At 37.0% G+C, this 18,835-nt stretch overlaps 1 protein-coding gene across 4 annotated transcripts; it reads right to left on the reverse strand.

The window, feature by feature from the left end:
- Positions 1 to 2,191: 2,191 nt before the first annotated feature.
- On the reverse strand, positions 2,192 to 17,355 carry LOC104089412 (uncharacterized). Of its 4 annotated transcripts, XM_009594311.4 has the most exons (15): positions 17,134 to 17,352; positions 16,952 to 17,049; positions 15,979 to 16,079; positions 15,766 to 15,844; positions 15,359 to 15,419; positions 15,154 to 15,200; positions 14,984 to 15,076; positions 14,773 to 14,863; positions 14,023 to 14,071; positions 11,325 to 11,441; positions 11,091 to 11,238; positions 10,121 to 10,213; positions 9,976 to 10,044; positions 8,516 to 8,558; positions 8,148 to 8,436 (listed from the first exon to the last, which is right to left on the reverse strand). In XM_009594311.4, the coding sequence occupies exons 1-15, from the start codon at positions 17,189 to 17,191 to the stop codon at positions 8,336 to 8,338; spliced, it is 1,248 nt and encodes a 415-aa protein (XP_009592606.1). In that variant the 5' UTR covers positions 17,192 to 17,352; the 3' UTR covers positions 8,148 to 8,335. The 4 variants fall into 4 exon arrangements, with proteins under 4 accessions (XP_009592598.1, XP_009592618.1, XP_009592611.1 ...); XM_009594303.4 differs by lacking the exons at positions 8,148 to 8,436; positions 8,516 to 8,558 and adding an exon at positions 2,192 to 2,455 and having other exon boundaries at positions 17,134 to 17,354; XM_009594323.4 differs by lacking the exons at positions 8,148 to 8,436; positions 8,516 to 8,558 and adding an exon at positions 2,192 to 2,455 and having other exon boundaries at positions 17,153 to 17,353.
- Positions 17,356 to 18,835: the final 1,480 nt, after the last annotated feature.

Below are 18,835 nucleotides of genomic sequence, written 5' to 3' on the forward strand. Positions count from 1 at the left end.
AAATAATAGAAATAGCCTCATCATGTCTCAATCAAATAACCACATAGCCTAAATATGATTTCTAACATGAAACATGGCTCAATTAATCTAACAAGTAGGAAAGGTACGGATAAAACAAGACATGATAGAAAATAGTCCAATAGTCAAACCGGAACATGATTACCAGGTGCACGCCCACACGTACGTCACCTAGCATGTATGTCTCCCCAACACATCACAAATAACATGTTTCTCGGGGATAAATACCCTCAATTCCAAGTTTAGAAATGTTACTTACCTCAAAGCGCGCAACTTTATACTCCAACAAGCCCTTGCCTCCGAATCGGCCTCTGAACGACTCGAATCTAGTCACAAACAACTTAATACATTCAATAATAGCCGTAGGAAACAATCTCAATTGATAAAGCTAAAGTTTTTAATCAAAATCAGAAATTCAACCCAAAAGTCAACCCTAGGCCCGCACCCTGAAACCCAATAAAATTCATAAATTTCGAACACCCATTCAATTACGAGTTCAACCATACTAATTTCATCTGATTCCATCCACAAATCGACCCCCAAATCCTCAAGTATTACTCTCCAACAACATAGTCTAAAATCCCCAATTTCCAATTCAAATTCACATAAACTAGGTGTAATAATCAATAAGTATTTAATATTTATCAATAAAAGTGATGAATCTTCACTTACCTCTTCAATTGTAGCAAAAACCCTCTCAAAAGTCGCCCTTATCTGAGCTCCACAAGTCCAAAATAAGAAAAATGGCTCAAACCCTCGTTTTAACATCTACCCGGTAATTGTCGCACCTGCGGTCACTTAACTGCATCTGCGGTCCTGCAGGTGCGGTCCAAAAGTCGCATTTGCGATCCCTCACAACCTCTAACTTTTTCACTTTTGCGGACAATGTTCCGCATCTGCGAGTTTTCTTTTGCGGGCACCCTCCCCATCTGCAGTCTCTGAAGCCCTCAACCTCTTCTGCATCTGCGGACAACCTAGCGCATCTGCGCTTCTGCAAATGTGGCTCCCCTTCTGCATCTGCAACCATAGCCTTGCCCAGTTTTTCCCGCTTCTGCGATATATCCGTCGCTTCTGCGACTTCACACCTTCAGCCATAATTTCACAGGTGCGATCACACTAGTACCTGAAACTTTAGCATTTCTTCAAAGTGCAAACATGTTCCACCAATTATTCGATTCACACCCGGGGCTCTGGGGACCCCATCCGAACATACCAACAGGTCCTAAAAGTCGGAGCCTCAAATCATATCAAACAACATTAAAATCATAAATCGCACCCCAATTTAAGTCTAATAAGCTAATGAACTTTCAACCTCTAAAACTAATGTCAAATCATGCAAAATCAACTCCGAATGACCTCCAATTTTGCACACTAGTCCCAAATGACACAACATACCTATTCCAACTCTCGGAACCAAAATCTAAATCCATCATAAATAAAGTCAACTCTCAGTCAAACCTATCAACCTTCCAAACCTTCAACTTCCAACTTTTTCCAAAAAGCCTCAAATTAACCTAGGTCCTCCAAATAAATATTCGGACATAGGACTACATCCAAAATCACCATACGAAGCTATTGGAACCATCAAAACTCCATTCCGGAGTCATTTACATAATAGTCAAACACTGGTCAACTCTTTCAACTTAAGCTTCCAACCATGGGACTAAATGTACCAATTTACACCAACACTTCCACGGAACCGAACCAACCACCCCGGCAAGTTACATAACCACAAATGAACATAGAAGAAGCGATAAGTAGAGGAACGAGGATACAACACATGAAACAACCGGCTGAGTCATTACAATAACACATCGCGACGGTAATCAAACATCCACAACCCTTCGCAGCCCATCCGCAATATTACAAGCCTTCGGCGCATAATGATACATAGTGCTCAATATCACATACGGACGAATAAGAAGAATCAAAGTTGCAATTTTCAAGCTGAAACAAGGTCGCACGATAAGGAAAGAAAGAAGGAAAGTTTCCTAAATGCACTGTAGCCTCTTGAAGATAGGTATGGACGTCATCATACCGATCCGCAAGACTCTACTAGACATTTGCTCATGACTCATAGAATATATGAACCTAGTGCTATGATGCCAACTTGTCACGACCATAAACCCCTAGTCGTGATGGTACTTAACCCTAATGTTAGGTAAGCCAAACATAGAACAAAGAACGCAACGACAGATTATTAATAACAAGAAATAAAAATGACCAAATTTTATATAACCTCTCAAGGACTAGTGTCACGAGCCACTATGATTTAGATTTAGAAACTGATATGAACAATAAATACGATATTCGTTTGAAGTTTACATAAACAGAGATGATATCCTAAACTACCATGGACAAGAGGTAGTTTGAATCTGGATCGCAGGTATGTCTTCAATACAAGGCTTCGTCTTCCACAGCTATGCGGCTCCAAGATCTGCACGCAAGGTGTAGAAGTGTAATATGAGTACAACCGACCCCATGTACTTTGCAACTATCTTAACTAACCTCGGTGAAGTAGTTGCGAGGTTTTAAGTTAAAAGATACTCACTTATTATTTTTTTACCTGTGCATATGCTAAGCAGATAAACCAATATAAGAAAGATACACAAATAATCACCTAATAAATGAAACAAGAATATAAACGACAGAGGGCCCCAGAATATCACCACTTCTCAGTCTCGCAAAACAATACGATAACAGAAATCAAAAGACAAGAATAACTATAATACATCTTCTACATTTCGGCGCTCAACTCGATCCCATATATATAATAAATATTGTTGCGGCGTGCAATCCGATCCCAATATCAATAAACATTGTTACGGCGTGCAACCCGATCTCATATATATAATAACCATTATTGGAGCGTGCAATCCGATCCCAATATACAGTAATATCATATGGAACCACAACAACAACCAAACGCGGGATAAGTTCACAATGTAACACGGAGAAAATGAACATACGATATTCAACTAGGTAATACAACTCAAACATAGTAAGATGAGCAGTCCAGTATCAAAACCTAGGTCATCGTATATAATGATAAGGCTTCCACAAAGCATAACACATAACCAATCTAAACTTCACCCAATCCGGTTAAGCAAAAAAGAGTAGGACATGAATCTAGTAAAGATGTTTGTCAACTAAGAACAGTAATCAAATGAAGGCATTCAATATATGAAATCATGTAGCAAGTAAAAGCACTTAATAAATGAAGGCATATGGTAAGTAAAAGCATATAGTAAGTAAAGACATGTAGTAATTGAAAGCATGTAGTGAGTGAAGACATGTAGCAGGTTAAGGCATCTAACAAGTAAATCACATGACAAATAGAGTCATGTAATATGTATGGCTAATAACAAGTAAAGGCAGGAATTCGAATAGGACATGTAGCATAAGTAAATCAAGTAAAAGCGTAGGTGTAATAGTAATAGACAAGGTAAAGATATAACTATAACAGTAACAGGACAAAGTGAAACCACAGAGGTAACTGCATAAGGAACTCAAACGGAAGGTATCATACGAAACAACAAACATTAATGGAAACCAAAGTAAAGGGTGTGTAAGTGCTTAACGAATGAGTAATCATAACAAAAATCCAACTTCCTTTATTATCACATGGTAATAAACAACAAACTAATCTCATCTCAAGCTGCACGGAAATACTCATCGTGCCAACATTATATCAATCACACGGAAATACCCATCGTGCCAAACATAGCCCTAAGGCTCCAATCATCATTTCTTATTACGTAAAAAGAAGCTCAAGTAACATAACAATGACAGGTATAGATATAGGTTCCTGATACTACGATCAATTTAAGTATGCAAACAAATCTCTAAAACAACACATTAAATTCTCTTTAAGATGACACATATCCAAACATGATTTCTAACGCAGATAGTTGAGTTTATTAATCATCGAATTAAATGAAGCATAAGTTAAGAGATCATCAAGTTCAACAAAGGCACAAAGAAACATATAATTCCCTCTCTCGAGCATGGAAACCCGGGCACATGCATATACGCCTGTGACACACCCTGGCAATTAGTATGAAATATTTTCCCAACAAAGTTAGGCAAGACACTTACCTCATTCCGGAACACAATCAACAATCAACCACGGCTTTTCCATTAGAACAAGCCTCCAACCAATCGAATCTAGCCAAATAACATTCAAACAATCAAAAATAAGCTTTAGAAAGTACCCACAAGTGAAATGGTTCAATATTTAACTAAAGTGAAAAAGTCAAAAAAAAATAATCTCAAGCCCGCGTGGTCGAAATTTGAGATTCGTACCAAAACCCGATTACCCATTCACCCCCAAACCCAAATATGTAATTTGTTTTGAAATCCGACCTCAATTTGAGTTCTAAATCTCAATTTTGCAAAATTCCTAAATTCTACTCAAAACCCCTAATGTCTACCATGAAATTCATAGATTTGATGTTAAAACTCATGAAAAGTAATTGAAATTGATTGAAAACTACTTAATGATTTTTACCAATGAGTTTGGAAAGAAAAAGTTCTTCAAAAATCGCCTTAGAGAGCTTAAGGTTGAGAAATGGTGTAAAATGAGCTAAGTCTCGATTTTTCCCTATTTTACCCAGCTACAGATGTCAATTGCGAAACACTGATCGCAAAAGAGACCAGTGCAACAGGCTCCCAGAAGTTACAATTGCGAAAAAAGCTTCGCATTTGCAACTGTCCCTCATGTGCAAATACGATCAAAGCTTCGCATTTGAAAAGCTGACTATCCTTCCCAAGTGTCACAAATTCAACAGGTGTTTCGCATTTGCGGAGCTCCCCCAGTCCACATTTGCAACTAAAACTTAGCATTTGCGAAGTGCCCACTCCCAATCCCCATTTGAAGATGCGAGCAGTATCTCGCATTTGTGAGATCTGCAGGTTAGCACCAGCAACAACAATGCATCAGCTATTCCAAACTTTTTCGTAACACATCTGAAACTCAACCGAGCCCCTAGGGCTCCAAACCAAACATGAACACAAGTGTAATAACATCCTACTACTTGCTCACTACCTCAAATCATCAAGATAACATCAACTAAAAAGAATTGATCATCAAAACTCAAGAATTTCAACTTTAAACTCATTTTGTTTTTATAATTTTTCACATAATGTGCCGAAATATGCTCGGGTCACCCTAGACCCCAACCAAATGTGCGTAGAAGTACAAAAATATAATACAAACCTATCGGAATTATCAAAATACCGATCCGAAGTCGTTTACCAAAATGTTGACCTAGTCAACCCAAACTTCATTTTAAATCAAAACTCATATTTTCTTCAAAATTTTACGTAAGAGCTTTCCGAAAAGCGACACGGAACACGCACACAAATCAATAAACATGAAATGAAGCTATGAGAGGTCTCAGAACCCATACATTAAGGCTAGTACTCAAAAAGACCGGTCAGGTCGTAACACTTACAACCTTGATCCCATCTATGACAAATCACCTTATATGATTTTTTAGTTTAGATTACTAAGCAACCTCGATCTCACGGAAGTTTTGTATGCTATAAATTTGCACCGCCCTAGTGAGGCGAGTCTTGTCATTCAAAAGCATAATTTTATAGTGCTCAGTTAGTCTACTTTCATCCTGTATTATTGTACGAATTTCATCAAGATCCCTTGTCAGGACATCCGCATCCGGCATACTTGGCAAGTGATCAAGGTAGGGAATCTCCCTTGAATGAAAGGGCACACGCGACTCGTACACTCCTGGTCTAACGGTAGGTGGAGTCTTCATATACGAAGAATGCTCAATGGTGGCATCATGCTCCATCGTCAATCTGGTTGCTCATTGTCACTCTCATCTGTGAAATGTGGTTCCTTTTTATGCTCTCATCTAAGAAGGGTACTTCATCGCCTGACTAATCAGCGTTATTGTCATAGTCATTATCATCTTGCTCACTCTGTGCATCTGCCATATCCTGATTCAAAACATCGTCATCGCCCAACTGAGTTAGGACAAGACCGTCATGTTGCTCATTTTCCCTACAAAACCAATCAAATAATTAATATTTTGTATATCTCAACATAATATATTAACTTTAACGCTTAAACATACTATTTATAATTTGTAGATAGCCCATAATACACATTATCAAATTGTTGATGACTCGAAGATGGACCAGCATGATCCATCCCTCCAAAAGTAGGTAGATTCCCACTGTTGGTTGGTTTATAACTTGTAAAATTTATATTTGGCCGGTAACCCTTATGAAAGAAATAAGAGTTAACTCTATATTACACATAAAATTAATAGTTATATTACAACAAGCTAAGTTATAATTTACCACTCGGCATGTGAATTCTGTAAACTTGGCGACCCTCAATGATGTTGTATTGGCGAGAAGTTGTGTCATCGCTCCTCATTAACCCGTGGAGATAAGTTTAGATCATGCCAGACTCTTTCACACGGTACATATTCGGATAAAACAACTCCAAAACACCACCAGATGGTTGAGTGTTAGCCGTAATTTGCAGAACATCAGTCTTGTTGACGTCTTCAGACATTACGTGTATTTCCATCATGCTTAACACAAGAACATCCATGTGTTAATCCAGAGTCCTCAAACAATCTTGCAAAGTTTTATCGTCATCGATGTTAAACCCAACATAATAAGCCAAACTTTGTGAAGTAAACGAATACGGATACTTTTCGGTTACCTTAAGATTAACCAAGCATTTACTGACACTCATTCTTTTACAAATCAGAGATACCAACATGTGATACTCCAATATGAGTGCCAACTTAACAGTACACCGTAGAGAACAACTATAGTACATCGAGTTATTTTTCACCACAATCTCACCGCCCCAATATAATGCAACCCTAACTTTTCGATCATCAGACATCGTAGAAAGATTCGAAGAGAACTTTGTACATATTGATAAAGATGAAGAGATGTACAAAGGATGCTGAAGAACAAAGGCAAATTTATTCAAATTCATGCAAGAATGAACATTCGGCCTTAAGTGAGCAACTATAAATTCCTTAGGTCCATATAGCGCATGTATTACATGTGCTATACTATTAATTACCATGGCAATTATTATATGCAGTATAGCGCATATTTTATATGCGTTATACGTTAACGGGGCACGGGGTAACTGGTCGTTAACGTAAAACATGTGCTATATATAAAATGCTACTCAGTTCTTTTATGCACCAATTTTGATCTCTTGAGTCCAAAAAAATAGTTACTTAGGTTCCAGACTCCTCACACAATTGACACTAGTTGTGTGAGGCATCTTTTTTCTCACAAGTTGGTGGACCCAAATCTTACATTTTTGGGCTCATTAACCCGTAGGACAAAAAAAGTTCTCACAAAACTAGTGTTGATTGAGTGAGACATAAAATAAAAATTTTGTAAGGAAAAAGGGGAAACTCCAATATCATGTTGTAGCTTCAATGGTTTATACAACTCCTAGCATGTTGAAAGTGCAGCTTATTTTAGTCCCTCTTAGTTTGTTTTAGAAAGAATGATAATGTCCCGTATTTAGATACCTTTTAATTTCAAACTTTTGTTTTATCACAAGTGAGATGATTCAAAGTTAATAATGGAATGTGTATCTACAGCACGATATACACTATTTCCAACATGTTTAATTTAAGTTTGCCCTATGTTAGTTGAGGAAACGAGCTAGAAGGATGTGCACTATTTCTAGCATATTTATTGCAAGTTGTCCCCGAAACGAGCACCTCCTTGTATGCTCTTGTTCAATTCTTACCTAATGAGAAAACTTTTAGGATTGAGAAAAATTCAAAATCTATTTCCGTAACAGTAGTCATGCATTAGGTACCAAATCTGGTTAGGTGCTAGTGTGACCGGGGTATTAAGTTTATCAAACATTGGTTAGGCCATTGGTATTATTCTTCTAACTTCGTGACTAGTTTTTAAGGTAGAATTATGCCCAAAACTAATTTTCTTAACATTTATGGTTTTGCTGCGTGCCTGACTAATGGTGAGCAGTATGGATGACATGGAGCAAATGCAGTTGAGAATCAACAATGATGGTCGTGGAGTAGGATTGAGCTAGCCATTTCTCGGAATAACTGAAAATAGAAAAGAACGTAAACTTTTATAGAATCAGGAGAAAACAAAATCAGCCTGCAATCTAAAATCAATATAATAAGAAAACATTCATGGAGTTTATTTTAACTCACATGAATTGACATAAACAATTAACAAGATGTAAATTACAGGTTAGTACGAATAAGCAAAAAGTGTCTTGGACGATCCTCGCTGGTACAGAGCTTCTTGGAATCAAAACGTCGAGAGTTTACAGAATAATCTCTTCCTGTACACTTAAATTAAGTGTCTTATTTGGAAGGACGATGCTGTTAATCACGACGACTTCATCTTCAACAGTCACAGCTTCGCCTGCAACATCGACAAAATAATGTCAAATTAGCAAAGCAAGAAGAGAGTGTTACAAATATAGCTAAAGCCAAATTAGTACCTAGAATTGTAATCCCAAGTTTAGAATTGTAGTCTCCTTCAGCCTGAATCAGCACACAATACTCGGTCAGACATACAGATTCAGCTATGTCTTAGTAAGACCCCCGATTTTTCTTTTTATAGTGTTAAGTGTGTGGTCATCCCATCTAAAAGTTTAGGAAACAACATTTTTAGTCCCTAAATTATTGCAATATTCTGGTTTTGGTCCCCGTGTTATTTGACTAAGCACATTAAACCTTTAATTAATATAACCGTGTGATTTTAGTCCTTTAGACTAACAGAAAGTTAAAGACTTAACAATATTTTATTTAAAAATACAGAAAATTAAATTTAAAAAAGAAGAGCACATAGAGAGAGTGATAGAAGTATTTTCCTCCAACTAATTAAACATTGCTCCTTCAAAATCTCACCCATAAGAAGATGAAAAGTTGAATAAACTAATTTCCTCCACATGTGCCTAACGAATCAATATTGAAAATTCCAAAAAGTAGAAGCTTGTTTTCAACATTTGAAGAAAGGAAAAAACAACTTTGAACACATATCTGCTCTTCTTTTTCTTATGTTGAATTTTTTGTATTTTTAAATAACAATTATTGTTAAGTCTTCAACTTTCTGTTAGTCTAAAGGACTAAAATCACACGGTTATATTAATTAAAGGTCTAATGTGCTTAGTCAAATAACACAGGGACCAAAATCAGAATATTGCAATAATTTAGGGACTAAAAATGCTATTTCCCCTTTGAATTTACTTTTACTTAAATATATCTTTAACATGTCCCTCCACATGTGGGTTTAATTCTTTTTCATTGGCTAAGCACGTGGAATTTCCTTCTTGTTTTAAGATAATGGGTGGCAGTAAGACACTACCTCACGACACCTCTACCTGCTTTGATACCATGTTGAAGTATGTGACTATCTCATCTAAATGCTTAACTTGTTAGAGAGAGCATACTTTTATTTACGTAATTATGTCTTTAACAGAAAGGATCAGATAGGAGAGCCACTACTACTCTTTCATCATACACAATGGTAGGGCACCAACAGCCGGAATGACTTATAAAAGTTGCCAGCTTAGGCAATAATATAAAGAAGCTGCGTCTTCCTAGCAATTCCAATAGCACAAATGCACACTAAGAGATGACACTAAACAAAGAGAACATGTGGTTATAGTAACATACACTAATAGGAGGTTGACCCTATTGAAATAGTTATATCTGCATATTTGACCAACAAAATGATTGGATCGCCAGAAAGAATGAGAGATTTTCTGATAGTCCAGCAAGTCTTGCATTGAGAATGTTGTGGAAGTGACAAAGGCGTATTTAAGGACCACTTAGCAGATAATGGAGAAAAGATTGTTGACGAAAACTAACTAATGATCTTTGGGAACAAGTCAAAGCTATGAGTTAGTTCCAGTGATATAACCTGGATACTAGACTCTTCCCCAATTTTCTGAATTACCTGTACACGAGACCATTTCCCAATGGATGATTTCCATCCCACTATAGCATGCATGACAACTGCATTTTCCTGCAAGTTAAGAAAATATCCAGTTATATCTGACATTTTTGTTTCACTGCATCGCTAATTTCTTTTTACATGATACCTTGATTTCTACGTCATCTAAAATGATGCAGCTGATAAGTCTTGCACCAGCAGCTACTCGAACATTTGCTGATATTGAAACATTCGGACCAATCTGTTTGTCCAGGGACATACGAATTCAGCGAAAACAAAGAAAAACAACAAGCTTCAACAATCTCCAAACCACAACTCCTTAAGTAAACAGTCTCATTTGAGATAAACCAAGATGAAAAGAGCAAGTCAGACATGCAGTAACAACTAGCTATGTAATATTGGAGAGTTCAAACTGATGCCACCAAAAACGTAAGCTTTTTAGAAAGTACTAGAATGATCAAGCTGATCCATTATTTGTGGTTACAACTCCAGGGATTACAAGGGTTAGTAACCTAGATACTCCATTAAACTTCCTCTACATAAAGCATACTGAATACTTAGGATTTGTTATGAGTCAGCCCAAACCCATCTCAACTAAAACCCACTCATACCAGCACATATATTGGGTAGCTCTACCTACCAAGGCTAAGGCAGATAGAAGCATTGACCTAGTGTCGACTTTGCTTGAATTCAAATCTTGGCTTTAGGTTGTAGGCCATGCCCTTGGGGCAAAGGAATTTTAATATTTTTTGTTAAATAGTTCTTCAATATTCTCCATGGTAAAAGATTCACAAGAGCTATACATTATTCTTATCAAATAATTGTCAATCAACACATCTACTTTGTATAGATAGAAGTGCAAACTTAAATAAGGATTAAGGGGAAGATGTTGCGATGTCGCGCTTAAATTTTAACAAATTGTATCTTAGCTCCGCACATAACATCTCATATAAGTGTTAGTGAATCACAAATTTCTGAAGTCTCTGACCCAGTACTGAACTACAAAAGTGACATTTGAACATAAGGTAGGGCAAAAATGTAGTTTGACTCTTTGACAAACGGTTTTTGCTGAAAAGGCCCTAGTGCAAGAATGACCTTAAAACAGAAGATGGAACTACCTTTGCAGTTGAGTGTACTTTGGCTGATGGATGAATGTAAACATCCCCAACAATTGTGGCATTCTTGGTGCCATCTCCGCTAGCAAGTAGATGGGCAGTGGTATACTGGAATTGCGCGAGATACAAAGCAGAACATTTTAAAGACATCCTGAAAAGTTAAACACACACATCGTCATGGTGGTCAACATTTCCGCACATAAGAAAAGTAACCAGTAATGATAACGACGACCATACGCTGGAGTCTTGATCTGTTCCCAGAAGTCCATGGTCTCATATGTGTACAGTTTCTTCTTTCCAGCAAGAGGTGATAAAATGTCCTGATCCAACCTAACAAAATCTGTAGGAAGGGACCTATTGAAAAGGTAAGTGGAGAAGACAATTAATAGAAGTAAAATGTCTTTTAACACCACTTTGACGGCTCAATATAGAGAGAAGTCAGTGGGTGCAATCCTAACAGTTGACCAGTGTAATCAAAGGCGCGCTTAAACCCTGAAGCGAGGCGCATAACATGTTGAGCACTTCGCCTCGCTTAGCGGTCGCTTCAATGTTGTCATCAAGTCACTAAGGCATGCTTTTCCTTGCTAATGAGTGTAATCCCGAGGAGGCGACACTAAACAATTGATATTTCACTTTGTTACAAATTTTGTTTTTTCAATTTCTTTGTCCATATGTTTGTTATTCATGCTTATAATTATTACTCTTGACTACACACATATTTGTATTTTTTCTCCATTTGCCTCTTTTTTTCATTAAAGTCCACGCTTTATTTGCGCTTTTTGCTTAAAGCCCCCACGAACCTTAGAGATTTCTTGCGTTTTTCGCCTTTGATAGCATTGTCGTTGAGCCAGCTATGTTGCATAATCTTATGACAATAGACAACCAAATGTTAATAAATTTGTTAGAAAAAAAATCATGGTGGTTATGAAAGTGATTTGCCTGGGTGATGGATGAACTAACACCACATCTAGGGGGTAAGTGTCATGGTGCATGTTATTTGCGGACGACATAGTATTGATTGACGAGTAGCGAAGCAGAGTCAACTATAGGCTGGAGGTTTGGAGACAAACCTTGGAGTCTAAAGATTTCAGGTTAAGTAGGGCTAAGAATGAATACTTGGAGTGCAAGTTCAGTGACGAAACTTATGAGACTGACGTGGAAGTGAGGCTTGTTACACAAGTCATCCTCAAGAGAGAAAATATCAAGTAACTTGGGTCGATAATTCAAGGTAATGGGAAGATCGACGAGGATGCCACACATCGTATTGGAGCGGGTGGCTAAAATGGAGGCTTGCATCCAGTATCTTGTGTGATAAGAATGTGCCACCAAGAAAAGGCAAGTTCTACAGAGTGGTTGTTAGATCGACTGTGTTGTATAGGGCAGATTGATGGCTGGTCAAGAACTCTCAAGCCCCGAAGATAAAAGTAGCGAAAATGGGGATGCTGAGATGGATGTGTAGGCATATTAGAAGAGATATGATTAGGAATGAAGATATACGGGATAAGGTTGGAGTGGCCTCCGTGGTGGATAAGATGTGGGAGACGAGGCTGAGATGGTTTGGGCATGTGAAAAGGAGATGCACAGATACCCCAGTGAGGAAGTGTGAGAGGTTGGCGATGGTAGCTATAATGAGAGGTAGAGGTAGGCCGAAGAAGTATTGGGGAGAGGTGATTAAGAAGGACATGACACATCTTCAGCTTGTCGAGGACATCACCCGTGATAGTAGGTAGTCGAGAATTAGAGTAAAAAGCTAGTAGGTAGTCGATCATATCTTTTCCAGACCAGTAGCATTAGTATTATTATCGTATTTTCTTATTCTTAGATTTCTATTACTACTTGTTTTACTGTGCATCCTTTTTCTATGGCTTCTACACTTTTGTATTTCTTTTTTTAAATGTTGTGACCAATTTTTCTATGAGCCGAGGGTATGAGCCAAGGGTCTAATCTGAAACAGTCTTTCTATCTTCACAAGATAGGGGTAAGGTCTGCGTACACAAGGATTAAACTGGGTATATTATTGTTGTTGGTAGTGGTGGTTATAAAAGTGGAATGACTACTAATGGACTCCGCGCGACAGTAAAAAATGCGTCCTAAAGACTGATCATACCAAATGCAGACTTTGCGCCCAGTCTCAAAAAATAAGCTAAAACACTCACTTTAAACAGTGGTGTGGCCTCTTTCTGGATATCTGTGGTGTTTCATGGGTGATGCCCAACAGTGTTAGAAGCTTATTGAAAAGTTGGAAGAGCCAAAGGATAGATGAGAGTCAGCAGCAGCTCTGGAGTAATATCCCTATGTGCATATTTTGGACCATATGGAGGGAAAGGAACAAGATTTTTGAAGGCAAAAGGTACGACACCTCTAGAATAAAAAAGCAAATGTTTGCATAAACCTGTACTTTTGGTGTAAGAGTAGTATACTGGAAAATATGGAGCAATATATGGAGATTCTGGAGTTGTTAGGACGGAACATGTAATACGCTGCTCATATGTATCTATTTGTTTTCATGTACTCATTTTTACCATCTTGGTACTTTTAGTTAATAAAACCTTTACCTTATCAAAAAAGTTTAAATTCTCAGTGTAATACTAGAATAGTGCAATGCCAGAACCTTAAAAGAAATATCAGGAAAAGGTACATGGGATCAAGTGGTAGCAAATTCACAAACAAAAGAACGCCTCAAGAAAGCCAATAAAATACAGGGTTATTATGACTTTGAAATGTAAAACATGGTTATGAGTTATGACTCAGGAGAGAGTAACACTATATATTCTCAAAAGAAAATAACACACTTAAATGGGTGAAAGTAGGACCTAGGTTTGATATTGAAGCTCTATTAGACCTTTCTTATTTCATGACTAATTAGGCTACAACACAAAACCCATGCTGATATGCATGATTGAGAGGTCAGAAAGTCAAATAACACTTGAATCACCTTGTCGCAAGCTGGAGAGCTTCAAAGCTGGAAAAATGAGACAGGGTAGCTGAAATAAGAGAACAACAACCACAAATGAAGCAAAGGTTATATCCCAAACTCATTATACGAGGAAAAAAATTTAAGAAAAAATAATAAACTTATCCCATCTCATAACCTGAATAATACAATGAACAATTGAACATATACCGAATGGCGTGTAAATAGATAGTAATTAGAACTAGTTGCTAAGAGAAACGTCGTCAAATTGGATTTATAATGGTAAATAGATCCCTAAACAGTACCACACTATCACCCCACACTCTTTTTTGGCATGTAGTCTGGGAAGGGCTTAGGATGTATTTCATCTGTGAGGTTCTTGCACCACTGCATAAGATCTACAATTTTTCTAAGATAGCAGTAGTGAAAGATGTAAGGCACGTCAGCTATGCTAATCTATTCTCCACAGCATGGTAAGGAGCATTTATCCTATCTAAAACAATTAGCTGGTATTATGTGGTAAGGATTAGGGAAAGTGGGAGACACAGCTATCAACATTCTTAAAAATGCATGAAGAAACTATGTTGCGCGGACTCTCCAAAATAGCTGCCGCATCCGTGTCGGATCCTCCAAAAATACACTATTTTTGAAGGATCCGACACACACCCATCGATATTTTCGGAGAGTCCGAGCAACATAGTGAAGAAACATAAATGTTAAGCATTTTGTGGTAAAACCAACTGGATAAAGGAACATTATTGGATAAATTACCTCTATCTTCTCTGTTTAAGGACACGTCCTGGATGGCACTAAATATTTCTGGGGTAAAGACATAAACCCCGCAATTTATCAGATCACTTACCTGCATTTTATGAAATGTATATAAGGAAAGGCATTCAGAAATGAAGTATAAAATCTAGTTGCACCCCAGAAAGCATCAGTACTTCAACAACCTAAATAGACATTTAGTAATAACACGTACAAATGTCTCAGGTTTCTCTGTGTAATGCAACAATTCTTTACTAACAGGATCCGCAACCAACTCTCCAAACTGGTTGGCTGATTCAGCCGAAACCTGTGTATGTACAAATATGATAAGAGGCCGATCTAAGTCAAGAAACTAAGCAGTCAGTCTTCAGCTTAGAACTTTACCTTGATAACTAGCAATGTACCCATTCCACCATATCTTCTATGGGCAACTGCATTCAGAATTGTCAAATATTTGAGCTGAAACTATAGAGAGCCTGAGAATTATTACAAATAATTTTGTGGAAAAGAAAAGAGCTTGACTGCTCTCTATCTTCAATTTAATTTTTAAGGGGGTGGTGGTACAACTGTGAAACTAGTGCATACCTACCAAGCATCTCTGGCAGTGGAAAATTGCAGCACACGTCGCAGTTTAGCAGAAAAATGTGAGACTGCCCGTTAAAGAAACAAAAAATAAAAAAGGATCACCAAGGGCCAATAGAGAATGCTAACAGAAGAAAAATAACATGATAAACGTATCCATGCACCATGGGATGTTTGCACAATTTTAATGCCTTCTTTTACCAATTGTTCGTCAAAATGTACTACTCAGTCTGGTATGCAAAAAGCAACGGCACAACCATAAATAGGACATGTTCATTGAAATTCTTTCTGGCCATGTGTGGAAGAGGAGAGGGCAGATGCAGGATTGCAGATCAGCACATACAATGTGTTCCTGATCAGTTCAACGCATACAATGTCTAATTAATAAAGCTACAATAATTCTGTTGGACGTACCGGAAGTTCCTCCGTGATCAAATTTCTGAAATAATAAAGGCCACCAGCAGACCCGTGAGGTTTATCTTCCTTCAGATATCTAAAGAACCATTGACAAAGAGTCGTGTTTAAAACCAACAGGATAACCTCAGTCTAAAAGAATTCTCAACAGAATATAGAAAATTCGCTCAATCAAACAGCACACTATCAAGTGAGACCAATGCCCTAGTTCACCTGACAGGGACTTTAAGCTCTTTAGATATTGAAGAGACATATAAGGCAAATTCCCGCTCCTCGTAAAATCCAATGAGAAAAATTTGTGCCAAGTTGGGTATCTGCAATACAGACATTCAGGTTTCTGTCATAAACCACTGTACAATAATTTTCACATCATAGCCTAGTAGGTGGACTTGAAGCAAACGCAGAAAAGTCTTTAATCTAAATTACACAGATAAATGCTAAAATTAATCAAGTTATCAAATAAATAAAAACTAATCAAGAATCAAGGTAACACCACAAAGTGGAAAAAAGGCTTAATCTTTTTCACTTCCTTTTTTTTGTAAGTATGTTGAATTCCTGATCTTGCAGGTTCCAATCCCGGATAAAACAGGGTTGTGGTAGGTTGATAGTCAACCTAAGAATATAGTCAAATTATGATACATCTTTACATCTTTAAAAAGCAGAATATTTCGCTGTGACGTATAGGTCACGGGTTCGAGCCGTGGAATCACTCACTGAAGGGTAGGTTGCCTACATAACACCCCTTGGGGCCCTTCCCCGGACCTTGCGTGAACTTCACGTAGGATGGTTTGTGTACCGGGCCGCCCTTTTATACAAATATGATATATACAACCAAACCAAACTAGTTAGTGCTTCAGATATAGTTAATTGATTGATACAGAATTCGAGGGATTTAATTTAAGGTGGTCATTGAGCTTTATTCACTACAAAAGCAAAATTACAAAACTATTATTGCAGTATCAAAGTAACTGAACCTTACCCAGTATACAATAAATAACGACTAAACCTACCTATCAAGGTAAATTTACTATTATAATGGGTAGAATGTTGTCATTTTACTGGAGTATTAATTAACATGACAAAGTAGTTTTGTGGTTTTAGTGTTACGGTGGATACAGTTCAAGAAGGAGAAAAACAGTAAATTAACTCACAGCACTAAGAAGTACAAAGAAGTAGAAGAACATACTTTTTTGCAAGCAGAAATCGGGTGGTTAACCATAGGCTGACCAGCTAAAGGGAATAGCGGCTTCGGTGTATTAAAAGAAAGCGGCCGAAAACGAGTACCTACAATTTTCCATTAGGATACAGATGAAGAACAAGAATCAATAATAATAATAATATCTAAAATAGCAAAAATAGTGAAAAGACCTTTTGTGGGGCCACCAACCATGATCACAGCTACCACCTTCTCCTCCGAAGTTGCCATTTAAAGCAATTTTTTAGTAGTTATGAACCCAAATCGTTAAAACTTAAAACCACAAAGTCTCTATTCTGTTATACTGATGAGAACCAGCGGATCTTTGATATGCTGACAGTAAACACTACTCTCTGCCAAAGTAGAGACTTTTTATTATTAAAGACTTCGATTCTTTCGAATGTTGATATTTAGGATATGCAGGGAACTGAGACGTAAATACGACGCCGTTGGTTAACGAGAGGCAGTTTTTTCTTATTTTCTTTGTTTTTCATTCGGTGTCCATTATTGACATTGAAGCTCTAATAAATCCTGATTTTATTAAAGGGGACTTTTTAAATTTCCACTCCTAAGACCTCTAGTTAATAATGGAGAAATATTATTTATTCCATCATAATCCTTAGAGCTTTTAAATTGGTCAAATCAGCTTTTAAACTCTTTTTAACTTTTTTTAGTGTTTGGCAAAGTCAAAAGTGCTTAAAATAAGTTTAAAACTGCTTAAAAACAACCAAAAGCAATCTCCAACTTATTGCTTTTTGACTTAAAAATTATTTTTGATGAAAAATCACTTTTTTAAAACCAGTCCAAGCAGATTCTTAGTAGTTTTTGTAATTAATAATTTATTGTTGAATAAAAAAAAATTGCATTTACATATGTTTTTCGGACGCAAATTATATACACATATAATATAAATAATTGTTATTGTAAGCATTTAAATTTTATTGGATTTAAATCCATAAAATAATTTGGACCATATTAAATTCAAGACCTTAGTCCAAACAAATATTGTGGATAGTAAATTGGGCTAATTATTTAAATTCAATATATGTGTTGGGCTAGTCCATTTGATTGGACTATAAATTAAATGACAAGCCCACTTCAGTAGTCCAAGGTCCAAATAGCTATTAGCCCATCTTAAAGCCCCAGCTCATGCCACGTGTTAAGTGATGTGGTAATCCAAGTCAAAAGAACAAGCCAATAAAATCATTCGACGTGTCAAGTGACGTGGCAATCCAAGCCAAATAAATGAGCCAATTAAATCATGCCAAGTGTCTAGATGGTATTGGTCAGTTCAAACGGACCAATCAAATACCGAGGCGTTCAAGATCAAATTACTTATTCGTGATCAAATCCAAATTCAAGCTCAAGAAAGAGATTCAAGACCAAGTTTTACAAGCCCTTGAATCAAAATTAAAATCAAGCTTATCAAGATAGTTTACATTCTTGAAGAATCAGAGGAATACTATAGAGATTGTAACACTCATCATTTACTGAAACCAAATACTACATTTGTTGCGTAATTTTTCAGTCTTGATTATTTATTTTTCTCGACGCGAAAATTTGTTGTTACAAATTTCTGGCATGCCCAGTGGGACAATCTCTACCTATCATCTCTTCAATTATCAAATTTCAAGAACACAGAAATGGCTCCTAAGAAGATCAACTTCAAACTCACTACTGCTAAGGCTACGGATTCCAAGTTTTCATCTGATGTGAAAAACTTACTGGATGCTACTATGAAAAACGTAGGACATGACACTAGGAACAAGGCAAACTTGTTGGGACAAAAAGCATTTCAAATGTCGTCTGCATCAATTCCTATCTTTAATTTTCGATCCTCAAAGGGGGCAAGATCATTTCCATCTGAATTGGAAG

Source organism: Nicotiana tomentosiformis, chromosome 9, assembly GCF_000390325.3.
Source record: "Nicotiana tomentosiformis chromosome 9, ASM39032v3, whole genome shotgun sequence".
Taxonomy (NCBI): domain Eukaryota; kingdom Viridiplantae; phylum Streptophyta; class Magnoliopsida; order Solanales; family Solanaceae; genus Nicotiana; species Nicotiana tomentosiformis.